This window comes from Lolium rigidum, chromosome 3 (assembly GCF_022539505.1).
Source record: "Lolium rigidum isolate FL_2022 chromosome 3, APGP_CSIRO_Lrig_0.1, whole genome shotgun sequence".
Taxonomy (NCBI): Eukaryota; Viridiplantae; Streptophyta; class Magnoliopsida; order Poales; family Poaceae; genus Lolium; species Lolium rigidum.
Window position 1 is genome coordinate 135,507,078 of NC_061510.1, and position 24,687 is coordinate 135,531,764.

The 24,687-nt window shown below is 44.1% G+C and overlaps 1 protein-coding gene across 1 annotated transcript; it reads right to left on the reverse strand.

The window, feature by feature from the left end:
* Positions 1-19,152: 19,152 nt before the first annotated feature.
* Positions 19,153-23,749, reverse strand: LOC124695559 (ankyrin-1-like). The gene is made up of 9 exons (XM_047228390.1): positions 23,619-23,749; positions 23,378-23,524; positions 23,167-23,298; positions 22,920-23,065; positions 22,659-22,745; positions 22,404-22,529; positions 21,690-21,842; positions 19,404-19,505; positions 19,153-19,203 (listed from the first exon to the last, which is right to left on the reverse strand). The coding sequence occupies exons 1-9, from the start codon at positions 23,701-23,703 to the stop codon at positions 19,153-19,155; spliced, it is 1,029 nt and encodes a 342-aa protein (XP_047084346.1). The 5' UTR covers positions 23,704-23,749.
* Between the last annotated feature and the right edge of the window lie 938 nt (positions 23,750-24,687).

Consider the following 24,687-nt stretch of genomic DNA (forward strand, 5'->3'; position numbering starts at 1 on the left):
TAAAGGGAAAGGATCTTTCGGGCAAGCCTTGTTCAGGTTGGTGTAGTCGATGCACATGCGCCACACCTTCGGAGCTTTGGGGTCTTCCTCTTTTTTCTTCTAGACCAGCACCGGATTGGCTAGCCACTCGGTATGCAGTACTTCCACGATGAAACCGGCAACCAGTAACTTTGTCACTTCTTCTCCAATGATTTTCTTCCTGTCTTCAACGAACCGGCGTAAGGGCTGTCTTACCGGCCTTGCATCCTTCCAGACATTTAGAGAGTGCTCAGCCAACTCCCTCGGAACACCTACCAAGTCATCAGTAGACCAGACAAAGATATTCCGATTCTCACGGAGGAAGTTGACGAGCGCGCTTTCCTATGCCTCACCCAGGCTGGCACCGATACAGACGGTACACTCAGGGTATGCCGGGTCCAGCATGATGTCCTTTGTATCCTTGGTTGGCTTGAATGCCGATGTTCCCAAGTTGCCACTCATTGCCGCTAAGCTCAACTGTGAAGACTGAGCCAGCGCAACTGCAGTTTGCATCCTTCTTTTTTCCTCAGCAATCACAAGCGATTCGGCCAGATTTGATCCGACGGACGCGGTTTCCAGCGAGACCTTGTAGTTTCCCACCACAGTTAAGGGTCCACGAGGTGCCGGCAGCTTCATCTTGAGATATGCCGTATGAGTTGTGGCCATGAACGCCGCCAATGCCGGTCTCCCCAGCAGTGCATGGTATGGGCTGTCTAGGTCCACCACCTCGAACAAAAGGTTTTCGACCCGGCAATTGTCACGTCCTCCAAACGACACATCCACCCGGAATTTTCCCATGGGCGAACAGGACAGGCCCGGAACAATTCCGTGGAACGTAGTGTGAGTTGGCTGTAGCATGTTCTCTGTTATCCCCAGCGTATGCATGGTGTGCTAGTACATTATGTTTATGCTGCTCCCATTGTCTATCAGCACCTTGCTGAACTTGACTCGAGTCGTTGACCATGCATGATTGGGTCCACGACAAGAGCGTAGCCACCCGGATTTGGCATTATTTTTGGGTGATCCTTGAAGGACCAGGTAATTTCCTGATCTGACCACATCATGTATTTCGGAACTGCCGGCATCACCGCGTTCACTTCCATGGAACGGCGATGCATGCTTTGCTTGTCAGTTGGCTCAGTGACGAACACAACACAGCAGAGATGCGGATCCTTGTAAACGTTCCGGCCCAAAGGTGTCGGCGGTGGTGGTTGGTCATTGCCGTCTTCCACCTGATGAACTTGTTGTTGCTGCTGCCGGTTCGGCTGAGGTTGTACCGGTAAAGCATTTGCTCCGGTAAGCGATGGTGGTGGTAGTCTTCCGGCATTTTGGTCCCTTGCATCTTTCATCATGCCTCTCTCCATCAATCTTTTGGTCCAAGGGCAATCTTTTGTCAAATGGTTTGCCGGTCTCGCTGGATTTGGTGTGTGCCACTGGCACGGTTGATCCATTGCGGATTCCATGGTGTACCTCTCTTCATTTTTCCACGGTTTCTTTTCAACCCATTGCTTTTTAGGACCCGCCCACGGCTGCGATCCGGTTTTTTGCCTCTGGCTTCCGCTGGCGCCGGAATTATCCTGCACCGCGGCTACTTGCTGCGGACCATACCTCCGATCCGGAAAGTCTTCCCTTCTTTTGTTGTGCCGGTTATCCCGGTATTGCTCTTGGCGAGGTTGACTCATTGGTTCCGGCTCAGCTTGAACCGCTGGTTGCATTGGGTCTCCCAATGCGTAACTATCTGCCACACGTATCATTTCTGCCAGAGTTACCGGCATGTTCCGCTGCAGCTTTTGCCACAATGGTGAACCTCTTCTGCACCCATTGCAAAACCAAGCAATGGCCTGTGCCTCGATCACCCCCTCACCGGAGTTCCTTGTGGAGTTCCACCGAGTCAGGTAATCCTGGTCTGTTTCGTTGGGGCGCTGCACGCACAAGGCGAGCTGCTGTGACCTGTTTGGCCTCCGGTATGTACTGCTGAAGTTACTCACGAAAGCTTCCTCAAAGTCCAACCAGCCGTTTATGCTTCCTGCTGGCAAGTTGTTTAGCCAAATGCGTGCCGGTCCCACCAGAAAGGACGGCACAATTCTCACGGCCCAACGCCGGTTTCCTCCGCCTGTCACGGTTCCTCCGCCGCCAGCGACGTATACTGCGGACACGTAATACGCAAGCCAGTCTTCCGGCTTAGTGGTTCCATCATATGTTTTTGTGTCCCGGGGCAATTGGAAGTTGCGAACCGGTGGTTACTCTTTCATGATTCGTGGGCCAAAGCACTTTGGGCCAGGAGGACCTTCTGCCTCGATCATCTCAGATAAATACACCCTGTCCAGCCGGTGCCTCGCATCCCGTTCTGGCAGGCATCTTTCTCCTACGCGTTCCCCCAAAGGGTTCCGGTAGGCTGCGATTCTTTCAGTTCCGGAATCAGCCTCATCATAACGTTCTGGTACCGCGGCTCTTGCCTGCCGGTACCTTGGCGGAGGCATTTCCTCAACATAAGCAGCTCTTGGTGCACGATAATTTTGCCCGGTTTCACCTCTACCGGCATAATCATTTCCGGCGTAGCCATTTCCAGCATAGCCACGACCTGCCCCTTGGCTTTTTCTTCCGGCCTCATGTCGCCCGACTTGTTGTTTTCCGGCAAGTACCGGATCATACACAGTCATTTGCTACGCATTCACTTCTTTTTCTTTTCTTCTGTCCGGATGGGGGGACGATGCCTGCCCATGGGACTTGCTTCCGGCATTCTTTGCCGAACGCACAGATTTCGATGATGCAGCTGCTTTGTTCACTCTAGCAAGCTCAGCATTTTGTTCCTGTATCATATCAAGCAATTCCCTAACACGATCTTGCTGTTTTGCTAAAGCATCTCCGGTAAGCGAGTCACACAGCTCTACTGCAGCCCTAGCAGCTTTTATGGTTTTATCCGGGCTACTGTACTTAGGTTTCTCTACGATGCTCAAAGATGCAGAGGTACTTTTGCCGGCAAGAATCTCCTTACGCAGATCCTGATCTAGATTGCGAGCTCTAAGCCGGTTTTCCGGTACTCTAGCAGCCTGAGCGCTAACAGAAGCAAAGCCATGGGCAGCGTTATACTCACGTAGGGTTAGGTTCAGCTCGCGCTGCGCCCGGATGATGTCCGCGCCTCCGGAGAGCAACTTCTTTCGCTGCGCCTCCAGCTCCGCCTGAGCCGCTGCCGGGTCGATGTTCTGTGCGATGGGCGTCGCCAGCACGTTCATCGCCGCTTGGAGAGGAGTCTCCGGTGGCGCTGCAGATGCACCCGCAACCCCTTGGTCGCGCTCCGTCGACGGCTTGGCCATGCGCGTGGACTTCGTCTATCCAGCGCCTTCCGCCGCGACCTCCTTGCCGGCGTCAGACGCGCCAACCACCAGCACCTCGACGCTGCCGGTGGCGTGGCTGCTGCGAGCTGCAGATCTTGGCGGGTCCGGTGCCACCAGCACCGGCGAGAGGTACTAGCGCTCCGGGACGGTGCCGTAGTATACGCGGAGGCTGCCGAACTCGATGGCGCGGCCGTTCTTGGGGAACTTACCGCCGTTGGCGAAGCACCCAGTGTTGTCGTTGATGAAGTCCATGGAGAGGACGCGGTCGACGAGCGCGGTGACCACACGCTCGCCGGCGATGGTGAGAAGGCCCGCCCGCATATGAACTCCAGCAAGCGCAGCTGCTGGCCCCACGGTGGGCGCCAACTATCGTCGTGGTGAACAGACAGATGCCATAGGATGGCTTAAGTTGGGGCCGAATGTGCGCTATAGGATTCGGGGGAGGGTTTTGGTTATATGGGGATGAATTCCGGATGAATTTCCGGATGCTCTCTTGATGAACTTGGCCTTGGCCAGAGGTAGAAGAAGAAGAGCACGAGATCTAACTCACCTCTGAATCTCTCTATTCCATAATCGAGCATGGTTACAGGTTTTCATCCATGCCCGCGATGGGGTGTGCTCCCTCTCCTTATATAGGGGAGAGGGTGGCTTACAGGGGAAGAAACCCTAGGAAACCCTAATGCCATCTTTGACTAGACAAACTACTTTACAAAGCCTCTTTGGCTACCGGTGACGCCGGTACGTCTTTAATCAGGGAGGCCGACGTCCTCCGGTACCTTTTACGTCATCTTCTGCTTTGGCCTCAGAGCTTCGATTATAGCTGAAGTGCTTCGCTCATCTTTGTCCTCTAGCTCTTGAGAGAATCTTTGACCAGCTTGCCGACGTGCTACAGTGTAGCTTGTACCAGTAATTCCGGTACCTTCTTAGCCCGATACCGGCACAGGTTTACTTAGCCTTAAGCTTAACTTCATTGTTCCAGAATAAACATTAAACCGGTACCTTACCAGCCTAAACTAGGCAAGTTCGGCATGCTTTTGGCATACCGGGGGTCATCCCCCCAACACATCCACAATATGCAAATCAAACTCTTGTAAAAGCAACACCAATCTTTTTTATAAGCCTACGCTTAGCATCTTTCTTTTCCGTAAGATATCTAATAGCAGCATGATTAGTATAAATAGTAACTTTTGAATCAACAATATAAGGTCTAAAATTATCGCAAGCAAAGACTAGAGCTAGGAACTCTTTTTAGTGGTAGCATAATTCTTTTGAGCAGCATCAAGAGTCTTACTAGCATAATGAATAACATTCAAATCTACTCGCTGTCCAAGAAAAGCACCGACTACAAAATCATTAGCATCACACATAATTTCAAAGGGTAAATTCCAATCATGTGGTTGGACAGTAGGAGCAGTAGTTAAAGCCTTCTTTAAAATTTCAAAAGCATCCTTACAATCATCATAAAAAAACAAAAGGTACATCCTTTTGGAGAAGATTAGTAAGAGGTTTTGAAATTTTAGAGAAATCTTTAATAAACCTCCTATAGAAACCAGCATGGCCAATAATACTACGGATACCTTTAACATTCCTTGGACAGGGCATTTTCTCAATTGCTTTAACTTTGGTTCTATCGACTTCAATACCTCTTTCAGAAATCTTATGTCCAAGAACAATTCCTTAATTTACCATAAAATGGCATTTCTCCCAATTAAGAACAAGATTAGTTTCCTCACATCTCTTTAAAACTTTATCAATATTGTGCAAACAGTTATCAAAAGAAGTTCCATGGACGGAGAAATCGTCCATGAATACCTCCACGATTTATGTACAAAAACCATGAAAAATAGAGGACATGCATCTTTAAAATGTAGCGGGAGCATTACACAAACCAAAAGGCATACGTCTATAAGCATAAGTTCCATAAGGACAAGTAAAAGTGATTTTCTCTTGATCTTACTTTTTAGGGATTTCTATTTTCGTGCCCTCGGGTCGTTAGTTGTACTCAGTTTTCCCCAAGCCTATGTCTGAAACCCGCAGAAGGAGCTCAGACGGAAGGAATCCGTTTATTTGGACGTTCTATGCTGACGTGTTGCGCCACGTCGTCTGTGGGGCTGCGTCGTGTGGGGCCGGGTCGTGTGGGGCCGCGTCGCGTGGGGCTGGTAGAAAGGGACCGCGTGGGACAGGACGAGAAGCGTTTGGTTGCACGTGAGCAGGAGCTGGGTTTTGTTTCTCTCGGCCAAATTGGCATTTTTAAGAGCACCTTTTCCCCTCTTTCTCTCTCTGTCTTTTTCACCAAATTAGTATCAAATCTAGAGAAGCTTCTATTTCTGTCTTTCTTCAATATGGCAGCAAATCTAGTAGCAAATCTCTGGGGTTATTTATGCCTTTTGGCCCTCATTTTTTTCCCAATATGGCAGCAAATCTAGTAGCAAATCTAGAAGCTAGTATATGATAAATTCACAACAGCATAATCACAAAACTAAGTATAATACATAAACTGCATACAGCAGCCAAAAGCAGGCAATAACGTTGTTAATGTTCACGACAAACTAAGCTGAAAAATATACAAGACGCACGCAATGTATGGACAACAAGAAGATTAGGATGAATGAATTTTTTCTTCATTCCTCCTCATATATTTCTTCGTCGCTCCATTCGTGCATTTCCCCAAGGAAATATTCATTGAACTCCTTCCGTCCGCGAGTGTGCGGCCAATACATCCTCCAAACGGTATGGCATGTGTTCATTACTCATACCGTAGCTTCCTATTCTATCCACACGTACCGGCCACTCATCCCAGGCCTTTGTATCATGAGAGTACTCTACGATATAACCCAAATCCGCGTAGTAGATGCAGCCAGGTCGAAGAGTCGGGTACACTCTGGTGTCGACGGAGATACACCGGATATAATGCACGAACAAGGCATGAAAGCCAATGTTACTGACCGGATGGAGAGAGCGGCTCTGAGTGTCCACACGGTACACCACAGGCGTGTTGTGCATCAACACAAGCAGCAGATCACCATCCGACTTCACAAGGTAGAACTTGTCACGTCCAAGTTCCGGAAATGAAATTAGTGTCTCCATCTTGACAGGTGTTCGCGCGTCGCCGCTTCCGTACATTGGTGCACACTATTCTTCCGGACTCAAAATTGTCCGAAGCTATTGCATATAGTTCACCATTGAACGGGGTAATGCAACGCATACTATGGTTCTTGATCGAAAATCTTCCTTCTCCCCAATCTTCATATATATCCTTAGTTGGAGTGCTCTCATCGACCCAACCAAGTTCCTCCGGGTAATGTCCGCAAGTGAAGACCATAGTCGGGGAGTTGATTGCAGCGACTGAATCCAGAAAAACAGTTGGCATCTGCGCCTCAAACATAGTGTTTGATGTCTTTGTGAGTGGGTTCAGAAGCCGTATCTAGTGCGGCGGGTTCTTCTGGGCAAGCACGATGACGCCACGGGAAAAGCCGACGAAGTAGAATCTAAAATATATTGAAAAGATAACATTCAGCACTAAGATTGAAAATAAGATCTATGGTGACGCCACGGGAAAAGCCGAGGAATTTGAACCTTGCACGAATTGCGGATAGATCTATGGTGACGTAGCGGGATGTGCCGAGATGGAGGAAGGTGAACTCAGCGGCGCGTGGAAGGGCGTGGTGTAGCATGATCCATTCGTGCGGGTGCACGTCGGGATCGGGTAAACCCGAGCGCCAATTTCTACGAGACTTGCCTCATAGCGCAGTAGCTGTCCACGTACTCCTCTTTCGCTAATAAGCATTCGCCGATCTTGTGAAGTGGTTCGTCAGCCGTGAGACCGGCCCAGTTCACGGAGGCGCCGCGCTTGGATGCGCCGCCCTCGGATGCGCCGCCCTCGGAGGCGACGGGCTCGGCGGCGACGGGCTCGGAGGCGACGGGCTCGGAGGCGACGGGCTCGGGGGCGATGGCCGCCGGCGCATTCTTCTTCTCCATCGCCGGCAGGGGAGGGCTCGTACGGCGGTTGGGTTTTTGGAGAAGTTGATGGGACGTGAGAGGGGTGGTTTCGTGCGTGAGCGATAATGAGACGTACCGTGTGCGAGAGGGAGGGAGAGAGGGGCTTACGGGTCCTAAATGCGACCCGCGTCAACAATGGCACGTCTTCCACGTCTGCACCGCGACACGCGTCAACAATGGCACGTCTTCCACTTCTGCACCGCAACACGCGTCCTCGAGTCTAACCCTGGAAATTTAGATATACTCAGGTATACCCTCGAGTCATATACTAGCATTTTTTGTATGCTCAGTTTTACCCTCAAGTGGTAATACTGGCTAGTGCAATATACTCAGTTTTACCCTCAAGTGGCTGGTCAACAGAGAGTCAACAAATGGGATTAACTAGTTAAATGAGTTATTTAATGTGCAAAAAATTCCGAAAAAGAGTGGCACTTACTCATGGAGTCTTTACCACAAATTTCCACTTCTCAAATCATAGATAAATCCTAGATAAATCAAGTTTCACCACAAATTGCCACTTCTCAAATCACCTAGTAGCTATGAAGGTGCATGGTTTTCCATAATAAGCCCTACCCAAAACAGCTTTCCCCAAAACATACTTTGTCCGAATGAGACCATAATTTTCACACTCATGTAGATTTGTATTGCAAATAGTTTGAGGTAGGCCAAGATGGGTTTCATTGTACAAAACACGCATTTTCCATTTTTTAAATCTCATATTTGAATCCCTTAGTCTGTTTACTACTCACTTGCCCTTGGTTTCTTGATACTACTCAGTTTTGCCCTCTCCCTTCACAAACTCTCACAGACGCCCAACATTGCCCTGATTGGTCTAGCCCATGTCACGCGGATCGTGCCCGACGACCGTTGATTGTATGATCTAACGGGCAGGATAACCCCTATCTCTCTCTCTGGTCGGGGCCACCACCCTCTCTCTCTCGTCGTCGGTTAGCTTCACGCAAAGTTTGGTTTTCTCGCATTATTTTTCACGAGCTAAATTATAAACTCTTTTTAGGCATTACTTTTCACGCAAAAAATGATAAACCATCACCGATTTGTTGTAGCCATTACTTTTCACGCAAAAAAATGATACACCATCACCCATTTCTTGTACCCATTACTTTTCACGCAAAAAACGATAAATCATCACCGATTTGTTGTAGCCATTAATTTTCACGCAAAAAATGATACACCATCACCCATTTCTTGTAGCCATTACTTTTCACGCAAAAAACGATAAACCATCACCGATTTGTTGTAGCCATTACTTTTCACGCACAAAAATGATACACCATCACCCATTTCGTGTACCCATTACTTTTCACGCAAACAACGATAAATCATCACCGATTTTGTTGTAGCCATTACTTTTCACGCAAAAAATGATACACCGTCACCCATTTCTTGTAGCCATTACTTTCCACGCAAAAAATGATAAACCATCACCGATTTTGTTGTAGCCATTACTTTTCACGCAAAAAAATGATACACCATCACCCATTTCTTGTAGCCATTACTTTCCACGCAAAAAATGATAAACCATCACCGATTTTGTTGTAGCCATTACTTTTCACGCAAAAAATGATACACCATCACCCATTTCTTGTACCCATTACTTTTCACGCAAAAAACGATAAACCATCACCGATTTCTTGTAGCCATTACTTTCCTTTTAGGCATTACTTTTCACGGTAAAATGATAAACTATACCCCCACAACGGTCGTCTCCTCCTTAATTTATTGTGTATAAACCCCCCACAATGGTCATCTCCTCCTTATTTTATTGTGTAAACCCCTACAACGGTCATCTCTCCCTTATTAACACCCACACGGCCATCCCTTGTGTCAATAGGTTCTGCCTCTCTCTTCTTCGTTCACATACACTTTATCCATTGCCATGGCTTCCACGTCTCGGACGCGGGCCGGAAGGGGAAGGGGAAGGGGAAGGGGAAGGGGAAGTGGATCATCATCATTGCCACCACCACCGTCAACACTGCCATTGATCATAGAGGAGTTCTTCATCATCGTCTATGAAGACCCTTTGGTCAAGAAGGTACGTACGCGTTCCCACATATATGATGCATGTGATTAATTATGGGCATGTTCTAAAAAACCTTTAATTTCAAGGGTTCCCTAATTTCAAACGATCGGCGCTCGATCTCTTTGCAGGAACTCCCAAAAAATTTGCGGACTATCTTGACGGTAAGGAGCCAGCCTAAGGTGTATCTGCGAGCAGCTGACTCGCGGTCCTCGTCTCCGGACCGTGGAGGTCCTATTTGACGGACAAGGCCGGATGTACCTCGACAAGGGCTGGGAGAAATTCGCCATCGCGCACGGTGTGGATTTCGGCTGGTTCGTACACTTCAAATATGAAGGTGATGATGTGCTCACAGTGAAGGTGTTCGACGGAACAATGTGCAGGAGGTACTACTACTCAGACGACGAAGATACTGACGATGAAAGCGACGACGATGTGAAGCCATGCATCCATCCCCTTTAGATAATTAAGGGGATTATGACCAAGAATATATATGTAGCTTCATATGCATCGATTTAGAGATCTAGCTATTTTCTATATATTATGCATGTAAAAAATAACATCGCATTTCCATTATTATTCGAGCACCACATCCTCCAAACGATGCCGATGCCGATGCTGATATCGGCATGGTCAGAACGGCTATGCTCGCCGCCACTGCTAGGTCAACGTCGGGATGCACAATGTTTAGCATAAGAGTCACTTTAGATTAAGCTGCGAAAATAGTCACGTGCCATGGGCTGAGGCGGCCCCTACAGAGCGGCTCTATATTACATTCTCTAAATAAAATAGACGACCACAGCGGTCATTGGCTGCGGAGGCCCCACGGAGCGGCAATATATAATTTTCTATAAATAAATAGACGACCCACCGGTCATTGGCTGCGGCAGCCCCATAGAGCGGCCCCATTTGTCATTGGCAGCACCGCGTATACAATCAGGAAATAAAACGGCCCACGCGTCGGCGGTAGATGGATCCACCCGTCGGCCACGAGACGGTCAGCGAGGAACTGACCTCACGGTAACGGTAAGGCCTCTGACCTGACGGCAACCCGCGTCTTCGAGGTGTTTCAAACTAGAGGGAGGGGAAAACTGAGGAAAAACTAACGACCTGGGGAAAACTGAGTACAACTAACGAAGCAGGGGCACGAAAATAGAAATCCCTACTTTTTAACAGCAATTTGAGAGAACCTAGAATAACCATCAAGAAAACAAAAATGAATTTTCTTAGCCAACCTTTCTAACATTTGATTAATAAAGGTAAAGGATAATGATCCTTCTTAGTAACTTTATTAACTTTTCTAAAATTAATGCACATTCTATAACCAACTACTACTCTTTGAGGAATAAGCTCATTATTCTCATTAGGCACAACAGTAATTACTCCTTTCTTAGGAACACAATGCACAGGACTAACCCATCTACTACCAGCAATAGGATAAATAATATCAGCATCAAGAAGTTTCACTACCTCATTTCTTACCACATCCTTCATCTTCGGAATTAAACGGTGTCGATGTTCAACAACTGGCTTTGCATCAAGTTCCATATTAATAGCATGCTAATATATAGTAGGAGAAATCTCCTTCAAATCATCAAGAGTATATCCCATAGCTCCTTGGTGTTTCTTCCATATCCCCAATAATCTTTCCTCTTCATGCCCTGAAAGTTTAGAACTAATAATAACATGATATATTTTCTTATCATCAATATAAGAATATTTAAGATCATCACACAAAGGTTTTGAATCAAAAACTGGATCCTCCTTGGGTGGTAAGGTGGTACCCAAGTCCTCCACAGGTAAATTATGCTTAAGCATATCCGGTTGACGAAGAAAAATATCATCAATTTCCCTTCGTTCCTCCATAAATACCTCATTTTCGTGATCCTCCATAAATTGCTGCAAAGCATTGTTAGAAGCAACATCAATAGAAGCAAGTTGTTCAACTATAAAATCCTCATTAGGCAATTCAGTTTTATAAGGAGCTTTAGCAAACTTAGAAAAATTAAACTCATAAGACTCTCCATCAAATTTAGTAATAATTTTCTCCTTCTTGCAATCTATAATAGCACCACAAGTATTCAAGAAAGGTCTACCAAAAATTATAGGACAAGTCTTACTAGCAGCTGAACCAAGTACTAGGAAATCAGCAGGATATTTAATCTTACCACATAAAACTTCCACATCTCTAACAATACCAATTGGAGAGATGGTCTCTCTATTAGCAAGCTGAATAACCACATCAATTTCTTCAAGTTCACAAGAACCAATTTCATGCATAATTTCCCTTTAAAGCTCATAAGGAATAGCACTAGAACTTGCACCAATGTCACATAAACCATAATAGCAATGATCACCTATTATGACAGAAAGCACATGAACACTAGTTTTCTTGGATTTACTAGGACGTGAAACAATATTAGAAGCATCTTCACAAAATATAATATGTCCATCTTCTACATTTTCTGTAACCAAGTCCTTCACTATTGCTACCGCAGGTTCAATAGTTATTTGTTCATCAGGTTCTATAGCTTTCTTTTTTACTTTTATTAACCATACTAGTTATAATAGAATGTTCCTTTTCCTTTGCAGGAAAATATACTTTCGCAATATAAGGTTCAAGCAAAACACGATCAGCGGTACAAACTTCAATATTTCTAGCAGGAATACAATTAGCAATATCTTTATAAGGTGTGTGGTACTTGTCCCGCTCCTCTTTAGGAACATCAAGATATGAGGCAAAAGCCTTGAAAGAATTTGAAAGAATTTGAGAATCAAGGCCATGAACAACACTAGTATTACGAAAGTCATCAGTTTGCATAAAAGATTCAATGCATTCATAATCATAAATTATACCTGACTTTATTCCTTTAATTATCATTCTCCCATCCTTCAGTGTTTTCTTGGATACAGTCGAGAAGATCCCATTTAGCTTCATCCTTCATACGCGTAAATGATCCAGATCAAGAAGCATCCAATAAATCCTTATCATGAAGAGGAAGCCTTGCATAGAAGTTATTAATAGAAATATTACTTGGAAGCTCATGAATGAGACATTTGAGCATTAGTGACTTCAATCCCCCACGCTTGGGCGATATTCTCTCCATCTTGGGGTCAGAAATTATATATTTTATTCCGATCTTTATGAATCTCACTTTGAGGATAGAATTTAGAATAAAAGAGAGGTACAATTTCCTCCCATCCAATAGATCGGCCATTCTTCGGCATCTTATACCATTCCGCGGCTCTTCCCTTAAGTGATAAAGATAATAATTTCCTCTTAACTTTGTCCATTGTAATACATGCACATTTGAACAACTCGCATAATTCATATATAAAGACTAAATGATCACCCGGATGGATAGTTCCATCTCCTTAATAGATGTTATTCATAACACATTCAACAATTTTCATAGGTATTTGGAAAGGATCCACTTGAGCATGCGGTGGTTCATCCACTACCGTAATAGTGGTAGTATTTATCCCAAATAGGGAATCAAATGGAGATCTCTACATAATAAAATAAAGCAGTAAACAAAAATAAAAATAGCATTTACAGTAAAAGTTTCCTTCACCAATTCCACTCTTCAATAGCGCTTCACTCCCCGGCAACGGCGCCAGCAAATAGTCTTGATGACCCACAAGTATAGGGGGTGTATCGTAGTACTTTCAATAAATAAGAGTGTAGAACCCAACAAGGAGCAGAAGGTATTGACGAAAAGTTTTGATCAAGGACTATAAACACTAACAAATAAGTTTGCAGGGGTATTTGGTATTGCAGATAAATAAAATACAAGTAAATAAAATGTAGTAATAATAATTGCAGCGAGTGGCCCAATCCTTTTTAGAGCAAAGGACAAGCCAGTTCTTTTACTTATGATGACCAAACGTTCCTGAGGATACACGGGAATTTCGTCAAGTGCTTTCGCTTCACATAGCTGAATAATCTTCAATGGTTTGATAAGTGTTGTGTGGGTGAATCTATGCTAATGCACTAACCCATACTTGGACTAATGCATACTTGTGATTATACCTCTTGCAAGCATCCGCAACTACAAGAAAGTAATTAAGATAAATCTAACCACGACCTTAAACTTTGAGGTCCTACACTCCCTTGTCCACCTGTTTCCTAACGGGGGATTGGGTTTCTATCGCTCCCTCAACCCCACAATTAGTAGCCAAATACACGATGCATTCTCCTAGGCCCATAAAGGTGAAGTATCATATATTCGACGTTCACATGACACCACTAGAAGAATAACACCACAACTTAAATATCAAATCATTGCATATTAGTCAACATAGTTCCACTACTAACAGCATGACTTCTCCCATGTCCTCAAGAACTAAACAAACTACTCACGAGACATCCTATGGATCATGATCAGAGGTGATATAATGATGAACAACAATCTGGACATAAACCTTAATTCAATGGCTCCACCCAATTGCATCAACTACAAGAGGTAATCAACACCGGGAAAGTTTCCCCTATGAACTAGACAAGTATCAAACCCAAATTGCTGCATCGGGACGGAGTGGAGACGGCGGTGATGATGGTGCTGGTGGTGGAGATGGTGATGATGATGATCTCGATGAAGTCCAGCTCGATGACGGTGACGATGGCGATGATCTCCCCTCTCCGGGAAGGAATTTCCCCGGCAGATTTCTGCCTGCCGGAGAGCTTTTCTCTCTCTGTGGTTTTCCGCCCCATAGTAGCGCGAAATATTTCTTTGGTCGCTCCCCCGACGTTAGGGTTCTCAGGTGGATGAAATACGCGAGCGGGAGCTGTTAGAAGTGGGCCAGGGCGCCCAGACCATGCCTAGGGGCGACCAGGGTGTGGCCCGCGCCTAGGGGTGGTCTGGTGCCCCCTGGCCCATCTCAGCCTCCCCTTCTGGCTTCCTCCGTCATCTGGCGAAATAGGATTTTCCGTTTATTTTCTGGGAATATTTGCTCTTTAGAAATATGGTGTCTTGACGGTCCTTTTTCCAGCAAAATCCTGGCTCCGGCGGTTAATTCTCCAATAATCATCAAACATGCAAAAATAGGTGGAATAACATAAATATCATCTCTAAATATGTAATATATCAATGAAATAACAGTAAATTATGATATAAAATAGTGATGCAAATTGGACGTATCAGGGTTCCATGTGAGGGACCAGATAAGCACTCCTACTGACTAGTAAATCATGTCTCATTGACCGGTGTGTCCCACCACCTCTCCCTCGTAATTAACTTATTTTTCTTCAACGTGAAGACAAAAGTTTGATAAAAAAAAAGTTGTTGAAGGAATTATGCCCTAGAGGCAATAGTAAAGCTCTATTATTTGACTCCAAGTTTTGTGATTAAGTTTTAATCTATTATTCTATAAATGTTATGTGTCTTGATTATGATATTTAAAGGAAAACTAATAAGCATGCGTATAAGAATGAACAAACAAGTTTTCCTAGTCCCACCTCTAGAACTAGCTCATGTGTTGTTGTTTCCTAATCATGTGTATGGTTAGTGTAACAAAGATACCAATAACAGTAGGAGTACATTGTTAGGTAGAACAATGGTACTGAACCGACCAAATTATTATAGATATATTACGAGATGTTATTCCTAGTTAATAGTAATATGTTCCGTTTTATCTTATGATACTAATCCGTAGACCATGAGAATATCATTTCGAAAGATATGCATTGGTTGCCATTAGAAGTTTACTGTAACTCGAGTCGGTGCTGTGGTTGCATCATATTTTATTTTGAAACTAAAGTGATAAAGCAACCCTTAGTGGTCTCCAAGCAAAGATTGCCCTTGATGAAAGTGATGACACAAGTCATAAAAATCTTGCTTAATAATGGGCTAACATTTTCTCAAGAACTCTGCATTGAACTATCAGGCCCAAGAGATTTAATATTTGGAAAAATCATGGAAAACCTCATTAATTTTTTTTTGTCAGGAAAAGGCTCCTCAAGAAAAGCAAGATCCACTGAACAGGCTAAGAGGTCAGGCATATCAAACGAACTAGAAGTGGGTCTAGATTTTCCCAACCTTTCCTTGTAGGACTCCAAGCGGAGGGCAGCCTTTCCTTCATGAGAACTGACAGGAGTGGCAACATCATTAGAAAGTATAGCAATATTGTTCTTCCTCTTCTGAACAGTAGAAATGGAGTGAAAGAACTTTGAGTAAGAATTACCTAGCGTCACCCACTTAATCTTGCCCCTTTTCTTCCAATATTAGGAGAGCAGCTAGATTGTTTTTCAACAGAATCCAATCAAGCAATATTGTAATACTATCAGAAATCTCTTCTTTCAAGGAAGAGAAGGATTTTGCCAAATTCTTCAACTCCTTTCAAATAATTTTAAACTTAGTTGTGATTTCCTTGGCAGGATCAGCAAAATGAATTGACCGTGACCAAACTTTTTGAACCAAGGGTAAAAAGTCATCCATGTCTAACCATCCGTTCTCAAAACAAAAGGTCATTGCCTTAGGGATGGATGTTTTAAAAAAGACTTGTTAATCATGTCATGATTAGGCGTATTTGTTAACGGTCTTGGCTTTTGGGTGTCTTATTAGGGAGGTGTTACCTATTTTTGCGACATTTTTTTAGGGGCACCGCGTTTATTCAAACTTTAAAAATTTAGGAATACATAGACCCTCAGACGGACTAACTAGCCACAAACGGCGACCTAGATCATCTAGCACAACACTCCTGGCTAGACAGTGAGCTTCTTTATTTGATGCTCTATTTTCATGACCGGACGTATGATCAAAAGCCTCCATCACGATCTTGATTTCAGAGATCACTTGAGCATAAACCCCCATCGTCCCTGTCGCAATACTAAGCACCACTGAACAACAGTCACTCGCCACATGAGCACGACACCTGTTGATATCGCACGCAAGTGCCACAGCCTCCCAACACGCCATCGCTTCGAGTGTTTCAGGCTCCGTCTTGCCATTGAGGACAACCGCTGAAGCCCCCATGAACAAGCCTAATTCAGATCTTGCTATTGCCGCCACTAAACAACGCCCCGTTCCCTTCCCCACTGTCGTATCAACATTTATTTTAACCATGCCTTGCTGAGGGGGTAGCCACGCCTCCCTCTTCTCTCTTGTATAGATCAACATGCGATATGCCGATCTCACCGAAAAGACACCCTTGTGATCATAATGCCATGCCCATAGGTCCTCTTGCCATTATTTGGAGGATCATTTCCACGTCCATAGGGAGCATGAACTGATGGAGCTTTTCCTTATTCCAAAGCGCAGACGCGGCAATTATGAAATCCGCAACTCGGCTCGGTGGCTCATCCGATAGACACGCGACAGGTCTCAGCATGCCGTCGCGCGGTAGCCACTGATCATTCCACGGGTTCGTACCCTCCCCCGTGCCAATTTTGCGAGTCAACCCTTGTTGCAGCACTTGAGTCCCCTCATGCACAGCTCGCCAAACATGGGATGGAGCCGAGCCAACCGTGGCGTGCAGCAAGTCTGTCTCTGGGAAATAAACCGCTTTCAAAACCCTAGCACTCAACGAGTTAGGATTTTGCATCATCCTCCATCCTTGTCTGGCCAATAAAGATAGATTGAATAACTATATGTCTCTGAAACCCAGCTGTTCTAGCTGCTTTGGTTTACACATCTCCCTCCATGCGACCCAACAAGTTTTCCTTTCCCCCTCATGGCTCCCCCACCAAAAGTTCCTCGGCATAGAACTGATGTGGAGACAAAGGCCACGAGGCAACTTGAAACATGCCATCGAGAAGATCGGTATTGCCTCGACAACGGACTTGATCAAAACATCCTTGCCACCCGACGATAACAATCTTTCCAACCAATCCTGGATTCTACTCCATATCTGATCCTTAAGATATTTAAAGGCCCCTCCCCTCGAGCGCCCTATATCGGAAGGCATCCCCAGGTACTTCTCATTGAGAGTCTCGCCATGAACATCCAGGGCTGTCTTGACCCTCTCCTTAATATCTGCAGGACACCTCTTACTAAAACATATAGAAGATTTGTCTCTGTTAATCCTTTGGCCCGATGCCAGACAATACTTATCCAGTAATAACTGAATTGTTTCCGCACTCTCCGCATCTGCCTTGAATAGCAACATGTTGTCATCCGCAAAAAGTAGTTGGCTCACCGTCAGGGCCGACGATGCCACCCTTAGAACATTGAGCTCCGATGATAAATTGTGGTGTTTTAAGAGGCACGAGAGGCCCTCTACTGCTAACAAGAAAAGATATGGGGAAATTGTATCACCTTGGGGGGTTTGAATTGCCTGAGCTTCGCTCCATTAAACAGTACTTGGAAGGACACAATTGACACTGCGACATATGAGAAGGTTGGGTGGTTAGGAGGGTGGTTGTACCCCCAATCTACCAGAGTTCAAACTCCAGGTTTAACATCTGTGTGTCTCATAAAGATGGTATATTCATTCCCGTCGATAGCGAGGCACATGTGGTGACTTCGTCGATTTCAGGATCCAATCCGCCGACTCAGTCTTCCGAAGGTGGTCATAGGGGTAGGATGTGCCTTTATAGAGGTGAGTGTATGTGCGTGTGCGTGCCCATCTGCATCAAAAGCTAGACAGAAATACCTTGGGAGGTTGATGTTTGTTTTCCTTTTCTTAGGGAACACTTGAGCTTTATTGATCAAGACATAATGTTGTTATAGTCTTCGATGATCATTGCCAACACACAGGGAGGCGCTGAATCATCTAACACACCACATAACTCACACTTACCTAGCTGTGCTAAACAATTCGCCACTTTATTACCCTGACGATTAACCTTACTTAACATAACCTCAGGTAAACCAGCCATGAGACCCCTAGCCTCCATATATGAACTGCAGTTTGCCGAACGATCATTACAACCAGCTGAGAGGGTGTCAATAACTTGTGCAGCATCTGACTCGAGAATCGCTGGCCACCGCGTGAAATCGACAAGGTGCCGTAAGCCCTGCAGGCATGCGATAGCTTCCGCAGCCTCTGTGCTCGCACACGTTGGGATGAAAGATCGCACTGAACGCAGCACGCTCCCTGTCTGATCGCGGATGACGACGCCAACGCCGCCTCGCTCCGTTTGGGCATCCCAACTGGCATCAACATTTGCTTTTATCCAGCCAGTCGGGGGAGGTTCCCAACGGATAGAGCCATCTGCATCAGGAAGAGCAGGCTCCAGTATTGCATATACAGTGGCTTTACCTTTGATGTCGACGTTGACATGCTGCGTGCCCGAGATCAACTCCTTGTAGTTTTGAAGTGAGGGCACAGAAGTCGTGACTGACGCCTCGTCACCATGAACCACATTGTTTGCCATCCTGATTGGACAATGAATTAATTCAATGGGATAATAGATTAAACCAACAAAAGCGTCATTACCCTAAAGCTCTCTTGATCTCATCGCTCTCAGGGTCAAGTTTCAGTGCTTCCGTAAATGCATCAGCTGCTCCTTGGTAATCCTGTACATCGAGAAAATAAAACTGGAGTGCAGTGACAGAATCAGCTTTTTACTAACGGAGCCGATTTGATATTGCAGCCACACCTCCATGAATTCGAGAGCTGTGCCCTCAAGGTACCATCCCTTGCACCAACTAGGCATAAGCTGTCTGCAACGTTGAGCGTCTGACAAAGCTCTCTCCCCTTCCCTCATCCGCAGCCAGCAAAGGCTCCGGTTGGAAAATATGGTGGCATCAAAGGGGTTTATCTCGATCACCTGCATTCACATCCAGCAAGCATGAACTAAGTTCCGCATCCAGGATCCTTTCATAGCATCTCTTCTGGTATAGGAAAATCACAATTCACTAAATAATAGTCCTGAGTTAAGCAAAGTTCAGGTTAAATTTTCAATGTCGAGCTTCTAGTAAATATTATGATATGAAACAGCCATGCTCTATATATGGATATTCCAAAATAAAAACATTTGAAAATCTTAGGAACAATTAGCCAGAAAAAATAGTACACTACATAAATACGCTAATTTTGCCACATTTTATTTGTGAAACTTTAGAACATACCCGTCCGAAGAAATATAGAGCAGCATGGTAGTCTTTCTTTCTGAACGCTTCCTTCGCCCATGACTTAAAATCAGTTGCTCTTGCTCCCACAGGAACTTCATCCTGTAGACGGAGCACAACGATAGTGGATGTCAAGTCCTGACCGCAAACCAGCATATATCATAGAATCTTCTATCTATTATATTACGCGATCTGTTTGATCATGGTTATAACGGCCAGGATTTCATAGATTATATGTTCCGCTCATGTGTGAATAAAGATGGACACGTTAACAAAAATATGGAAGCCCTTCTGAATCTGTTTCAACAATCAATGGAGGGTCTCAGGAAATAAGTATGTAAGTACCAAAGGATCTCACACACACCTTCACCGGCAGCACATCAGTAGCTAGGATTAAAACACAAAATTTACATATCAGCCAAATTATTTTCTATTCATCGAAGTCCTCGAATTATTCCAATCCTCAGGTGCAAATTATGCGGACAGTTCATGTTCACCTATTTTGGCTAGCTACTACTACGTATCATGCTCTGGCATCTTTCCATCTTCTAACTTCATAAGTCATAACCATCTGTAGGCATCCAACTCATCATATCTACTTTCTCATGTCGTGACATCTTAACTGCTTTTGAAAACAACTCAACGATACAATAAATCAACAAAATATATTATATGCCCGAAAATTAGACCCTGTATATTTTCCCCCTTTTTATATGCACATTTTGCACACCAAGTTCTGTCTGCCCTTACTGATAACTAGCACCAATACCTATGCACATGACAGGATGATTTTTTTAATGTCCATTAATTTTGTAAAAGCCAGAGTATGCAAAGAAAGTTCCTGCATGTCAATTATACATACGTATTAGATTAGTCTGCAAACTTGGAATTTAGATCACAACCTGACTTTCAGTTTGAACCTGAACTGATTAGTTCAGTAACCGTTTGTCGAAGTGTAAGATTTTAATCAAGATCGGAAAAATGTACACGAAATAAGTCCCCAAATATCACTAATTTCTACTTAACGCATGCACTGTTAGTCATTAATAGATAGGTTTGAAATAATGTGTATGCTTAAAAACATATTAGGTGGATAATGAATACAAATCTTATATCTATGAAACTCGAAATAAGATATAAAGGACATTAGCAAAACAAATTCTTTATGAAGCCTTCATGATTTGATTTTAAATATCAAAGTTCAGGACGACCGAAAGCGAGTGGGAAGTGGTAGCTAAGGATCGTTAGATTATGCCAATGTGCTAAATGCGAGGCATACAATACAACATAAGCAACAAAGTTTTTTGGCAGCATCAGTAATGGTTGTTAGGTAAAGGCCAGGTCAAATGCATGTTAAGTCGTTTTATTCGTGCGGTGAAGTATAATAACATTAATATGCACGTATAAATACATTGCACCAATCAAATAATTTGACAGCAACAAATTTAATTTGAGGTGGAGGAAAATAACACAATGATCATATTTAGATATAATTATTAGTTCAGAATTCTCTACAAGATCCAAACAAACCTTACGCGCGGATGATTTCCCTCGTTGATGTCTAATTATCTAAATAAAAATGCATAAAACCATAGATTTAAAAGAATATATGTAGGCACACCTTTCTAAAATCAGCTAACATATAAATAAATATTTTGATCAATCATGGCAATATCATTTATTCGTCAATCTTCTGTACCACTATCATCTATAAATTATGAAAGAAATTTCATATGAAAAATATTCGTAAATATTGTGTATTGACGCATGGTGTCAAAACCTAGTACAGCATTATTTAGTCAAACTAGCTGAGAAAATGAGTGCATCATCCAGCTAGTTTCGTCCTGAATCATTGCAATTGAACAAAATTTCCAATTTGAGCAAGTAATTCTATTAACATATGACATATCCCCTATTCTCACAATAAGACCTACAACCTTTACCAGTGAATTAAACGGCGTCACAATGAGGTATGATGATTTTAATACTAGTTAAATTTATCATGCAAACAGTCAGGTAGAGAGTACAGAGAGGACATGAAAGTGGAAACAGCTGAAGGACCAAGAATATTGCGATAAGAGGGTAATATTCAAGGTCACAAACACAGTTCACAATTACCCATGTATACTTCCTGGCGAACTGTTTATATCCATAGACAATTGCTGAGAACATATGTAATGAATTACTGTGTTCTCAATACAAAACTACAAGTTATACTTGAACGTAGTAAGAAATAGCCTACATACCTGAAGCTAGAATTGTTAGTTACTATTTGTCAAGACATACCTGGCGCCTGATAAGTGGAGATTTCATCATTCTAATTATTCCATCAACACTCCAATATGGTAGGGATGGAACTGGATTTGTCTTGGAAAACAAAACTTCAACAAGACCACGATCACCACGCTTTGCTGCTAACTGGATTGGAATTTCTCCATCCTATAATATAAAAACGAACTTGGAAATGTAATATACTCAAGAATGAAGAAAAAAGAGATCAATACAGAGATTTCTTTTAACCAGAAAACATTGCGATAAAATGGGATATTCCTGAATAGGGTGTGCTTCGGTGTCCTCCCCTTCCCCTCCCAACCACTAAAATTGAAAGGATAAGTTAGCTCACGAAGGGGTATCATGATATCCTGGCTGTCCACAGGGGCCAAATTTTGGAGAGGGGGGGACACCGGTATTGTGGAATGAACAAAACAAACTAAATGGTAATATTACAATATACTCCAGATGAATAAAAAAGAGATCAATAGAGAGATTTATTTTAACCACAAAACATTGCAAGAAAATGAGATATTCCTGAATACATTCCAATGACAGTATCAGGTATTGTTGAATGGACAAAACAAACTAAATGGTAATATTACACCGTCTACAATTCTAGTCAGCAAGATCGAGTAATACATGGGCAAGAGAAACCATCAAAAGTCTTAGACTACCACCCAGCTGTTGGATATGCAAGAGTTAAAGTGAACAAACAGGAGAGTCAACCTCGCCAGGATCATTAGGATCAGCTCCAGCCTCCAGCAAGAACTTGACAATATCAGTGAAGCCATTTTTCACTGCTTGCGTTAAACTAGTTGGCCCGCAATAAGAACCGTTGACATCAGCACCAGCCTATTATTTTCAAAATACATAAGGAATTAACGACAGGATCTGCAGAAGTAATCGTGACAGTAAGATCTTACACGAGAGTTTGGACAAACATAAGGAAATGCATCAAGTTAGGCTAATAAGTTACTGGACCTCAATCAGTAGCTTCATGCATTTGAGGGAGTTGCGACAGCATGCCAGCATGAGTGGAGTTATGTTATGACCCATAAGTCTGTTCGGCTGAAAGGAATTAAAATAAACAACAGCTTGAAGAACAAATACTAGTCGGAATGCAGAATAAGAATTGCTCATAGGAAGAACCACTTAATCGTCAAGCCAGCTAGCCAAGCACATTGGCATCTCCAATTCATAAATATGCATGCCAATTCAGTGACAGTGAGTTTAAGAGCTTACATCAGCACCATGCTCCAGTAGAATCTTCATAGCCTCATCGTGTCCACCCGAAGCAGCCGCATGCAATGGTGTCCCGCCATGATCCTCAAGCATAATATCCGCAGGATTTCCTTCGGATAGCAATAGTTTCAAAGGTTCGCATAGCCCTGGTGGCAGAAAAATAAATCGAATTTTTGCCTTTCAATTCCAAAGACAGACACAGGGCGCACTGAACTAGTACTGAAGAGCAGAGGGACGAAAAAAACACCTTTCGCGGCTGCAGCGTGCAGCAGAGTTAAGCCTCCGGGAGTCTTCTTTCTCGGGTTGCCGCCACGATCGAGAAGGTACTTCATAACCTCGATATTCCCGTCGAACACAGCGCAAACCAAGGGTGTCGTGCCTGCAACAGACAACATTTCAATCAAACTTGTTACGAATCCACCATGGATATCACAAGAGGTGCAGGGCACTGCACGCACCTTTCGTGGTCGTTGAATTGACATCAATCCATGCTTCCTCTACCAGGAACTTGCAGCATTCCAGGCATCCACCGTGTGCAGCGAGATGCAGCGCGTTAGCCCCTTCATCGTCCTCGGCTACCCCCAAGTCCATTTGTTTGGCCATTTCTATCAAAGAGAAATTTCCGCGGAAAAACATATTACGTACTACTCTTGCTGTAGAAGTTTCTCGATAGAGACAGAGAAAGAGGGGTGCATTTACTCTTGAGGATGCGGAGGTCGCCATCGTAGGCCGCTTGGAGGACGATGCGTGTCTGGACTTTGGCGCGGGAGGAGGAAGAAGCCATGGTTGGGGCTGAACTTCGCTGGACGCGAGTTTTCTATGGAGTTTGAAGCAGGGGAGACCGGGAAAGGCAGGGAAGGGGAAGAAACGCGGCGGGGGTGACTAGGAAGGGAGAGAGTGGGGACGATGGAAGGCGAGGTGACGTTGATTTGATGTTGGCTTGTTGCAGTATCCTAGTCCTAGATACCTAAACAGAGGCGCAGCTAAAATAGCCAAATATACGCTTAATATACGCCTGCTCTAGAAATTACTTGTTATAATTCATATACTAAAGTAAGGCTAACTGCACCGTCTATATATACATTTTGTAAGCCGCCGGCTACGGTTTATCAGATTATAAGATAACCCACGTCGTTTGTAAACACTCCCGGATATTCCGGATATAGTGAAGTTTTGCTGGCTGGCGCTCGTGGTTTTTTTTTCCTTCTGTGTTGAAAGGGGTTTTCCACGTTAAATCTTGTGTCTCCGCTACGTTTACCTTTATCGTTCTTCGTTATTTGATTGTCGCTTTTATAACAAGTGGTATCAGAGCTCGTGTTTCAATCTAGGATTTTGCGACATGTCTTCCTTGAAGTTCGATCTACCGCGGCTGGATTATACCACGAGATTTTCTTTGTGACAAGTGAAGATGAGGGTGATCTTTACCCAATCTTCTGATCTGGATGAAGTCCTTAATGGATTTGGCAAGAAAGATGACAAGACCTGAACCGACGAGGAAAAGAGGAAAGACCGTAAGGCGTTTTCTTTAATTCAGCTTCATCTATCTAACAATATCTTGCAGAAAGTGCTGGCTGAGAAATCCGAAGCGGCGTTGTGGTTGAAACTGGAATCGATCTGCATGTCCAAAGATCTAACCAGTAAGATGCACGTGAAGATGAAGTTGTTCTCGCACAAGCTGCAAGAAGGTGCGTCAATGATGAATCACCTATCGATTTTTAGAGAGATCGTTTCTGATTTGCTATCCATGGAGGTAAAGTATGATAATGAG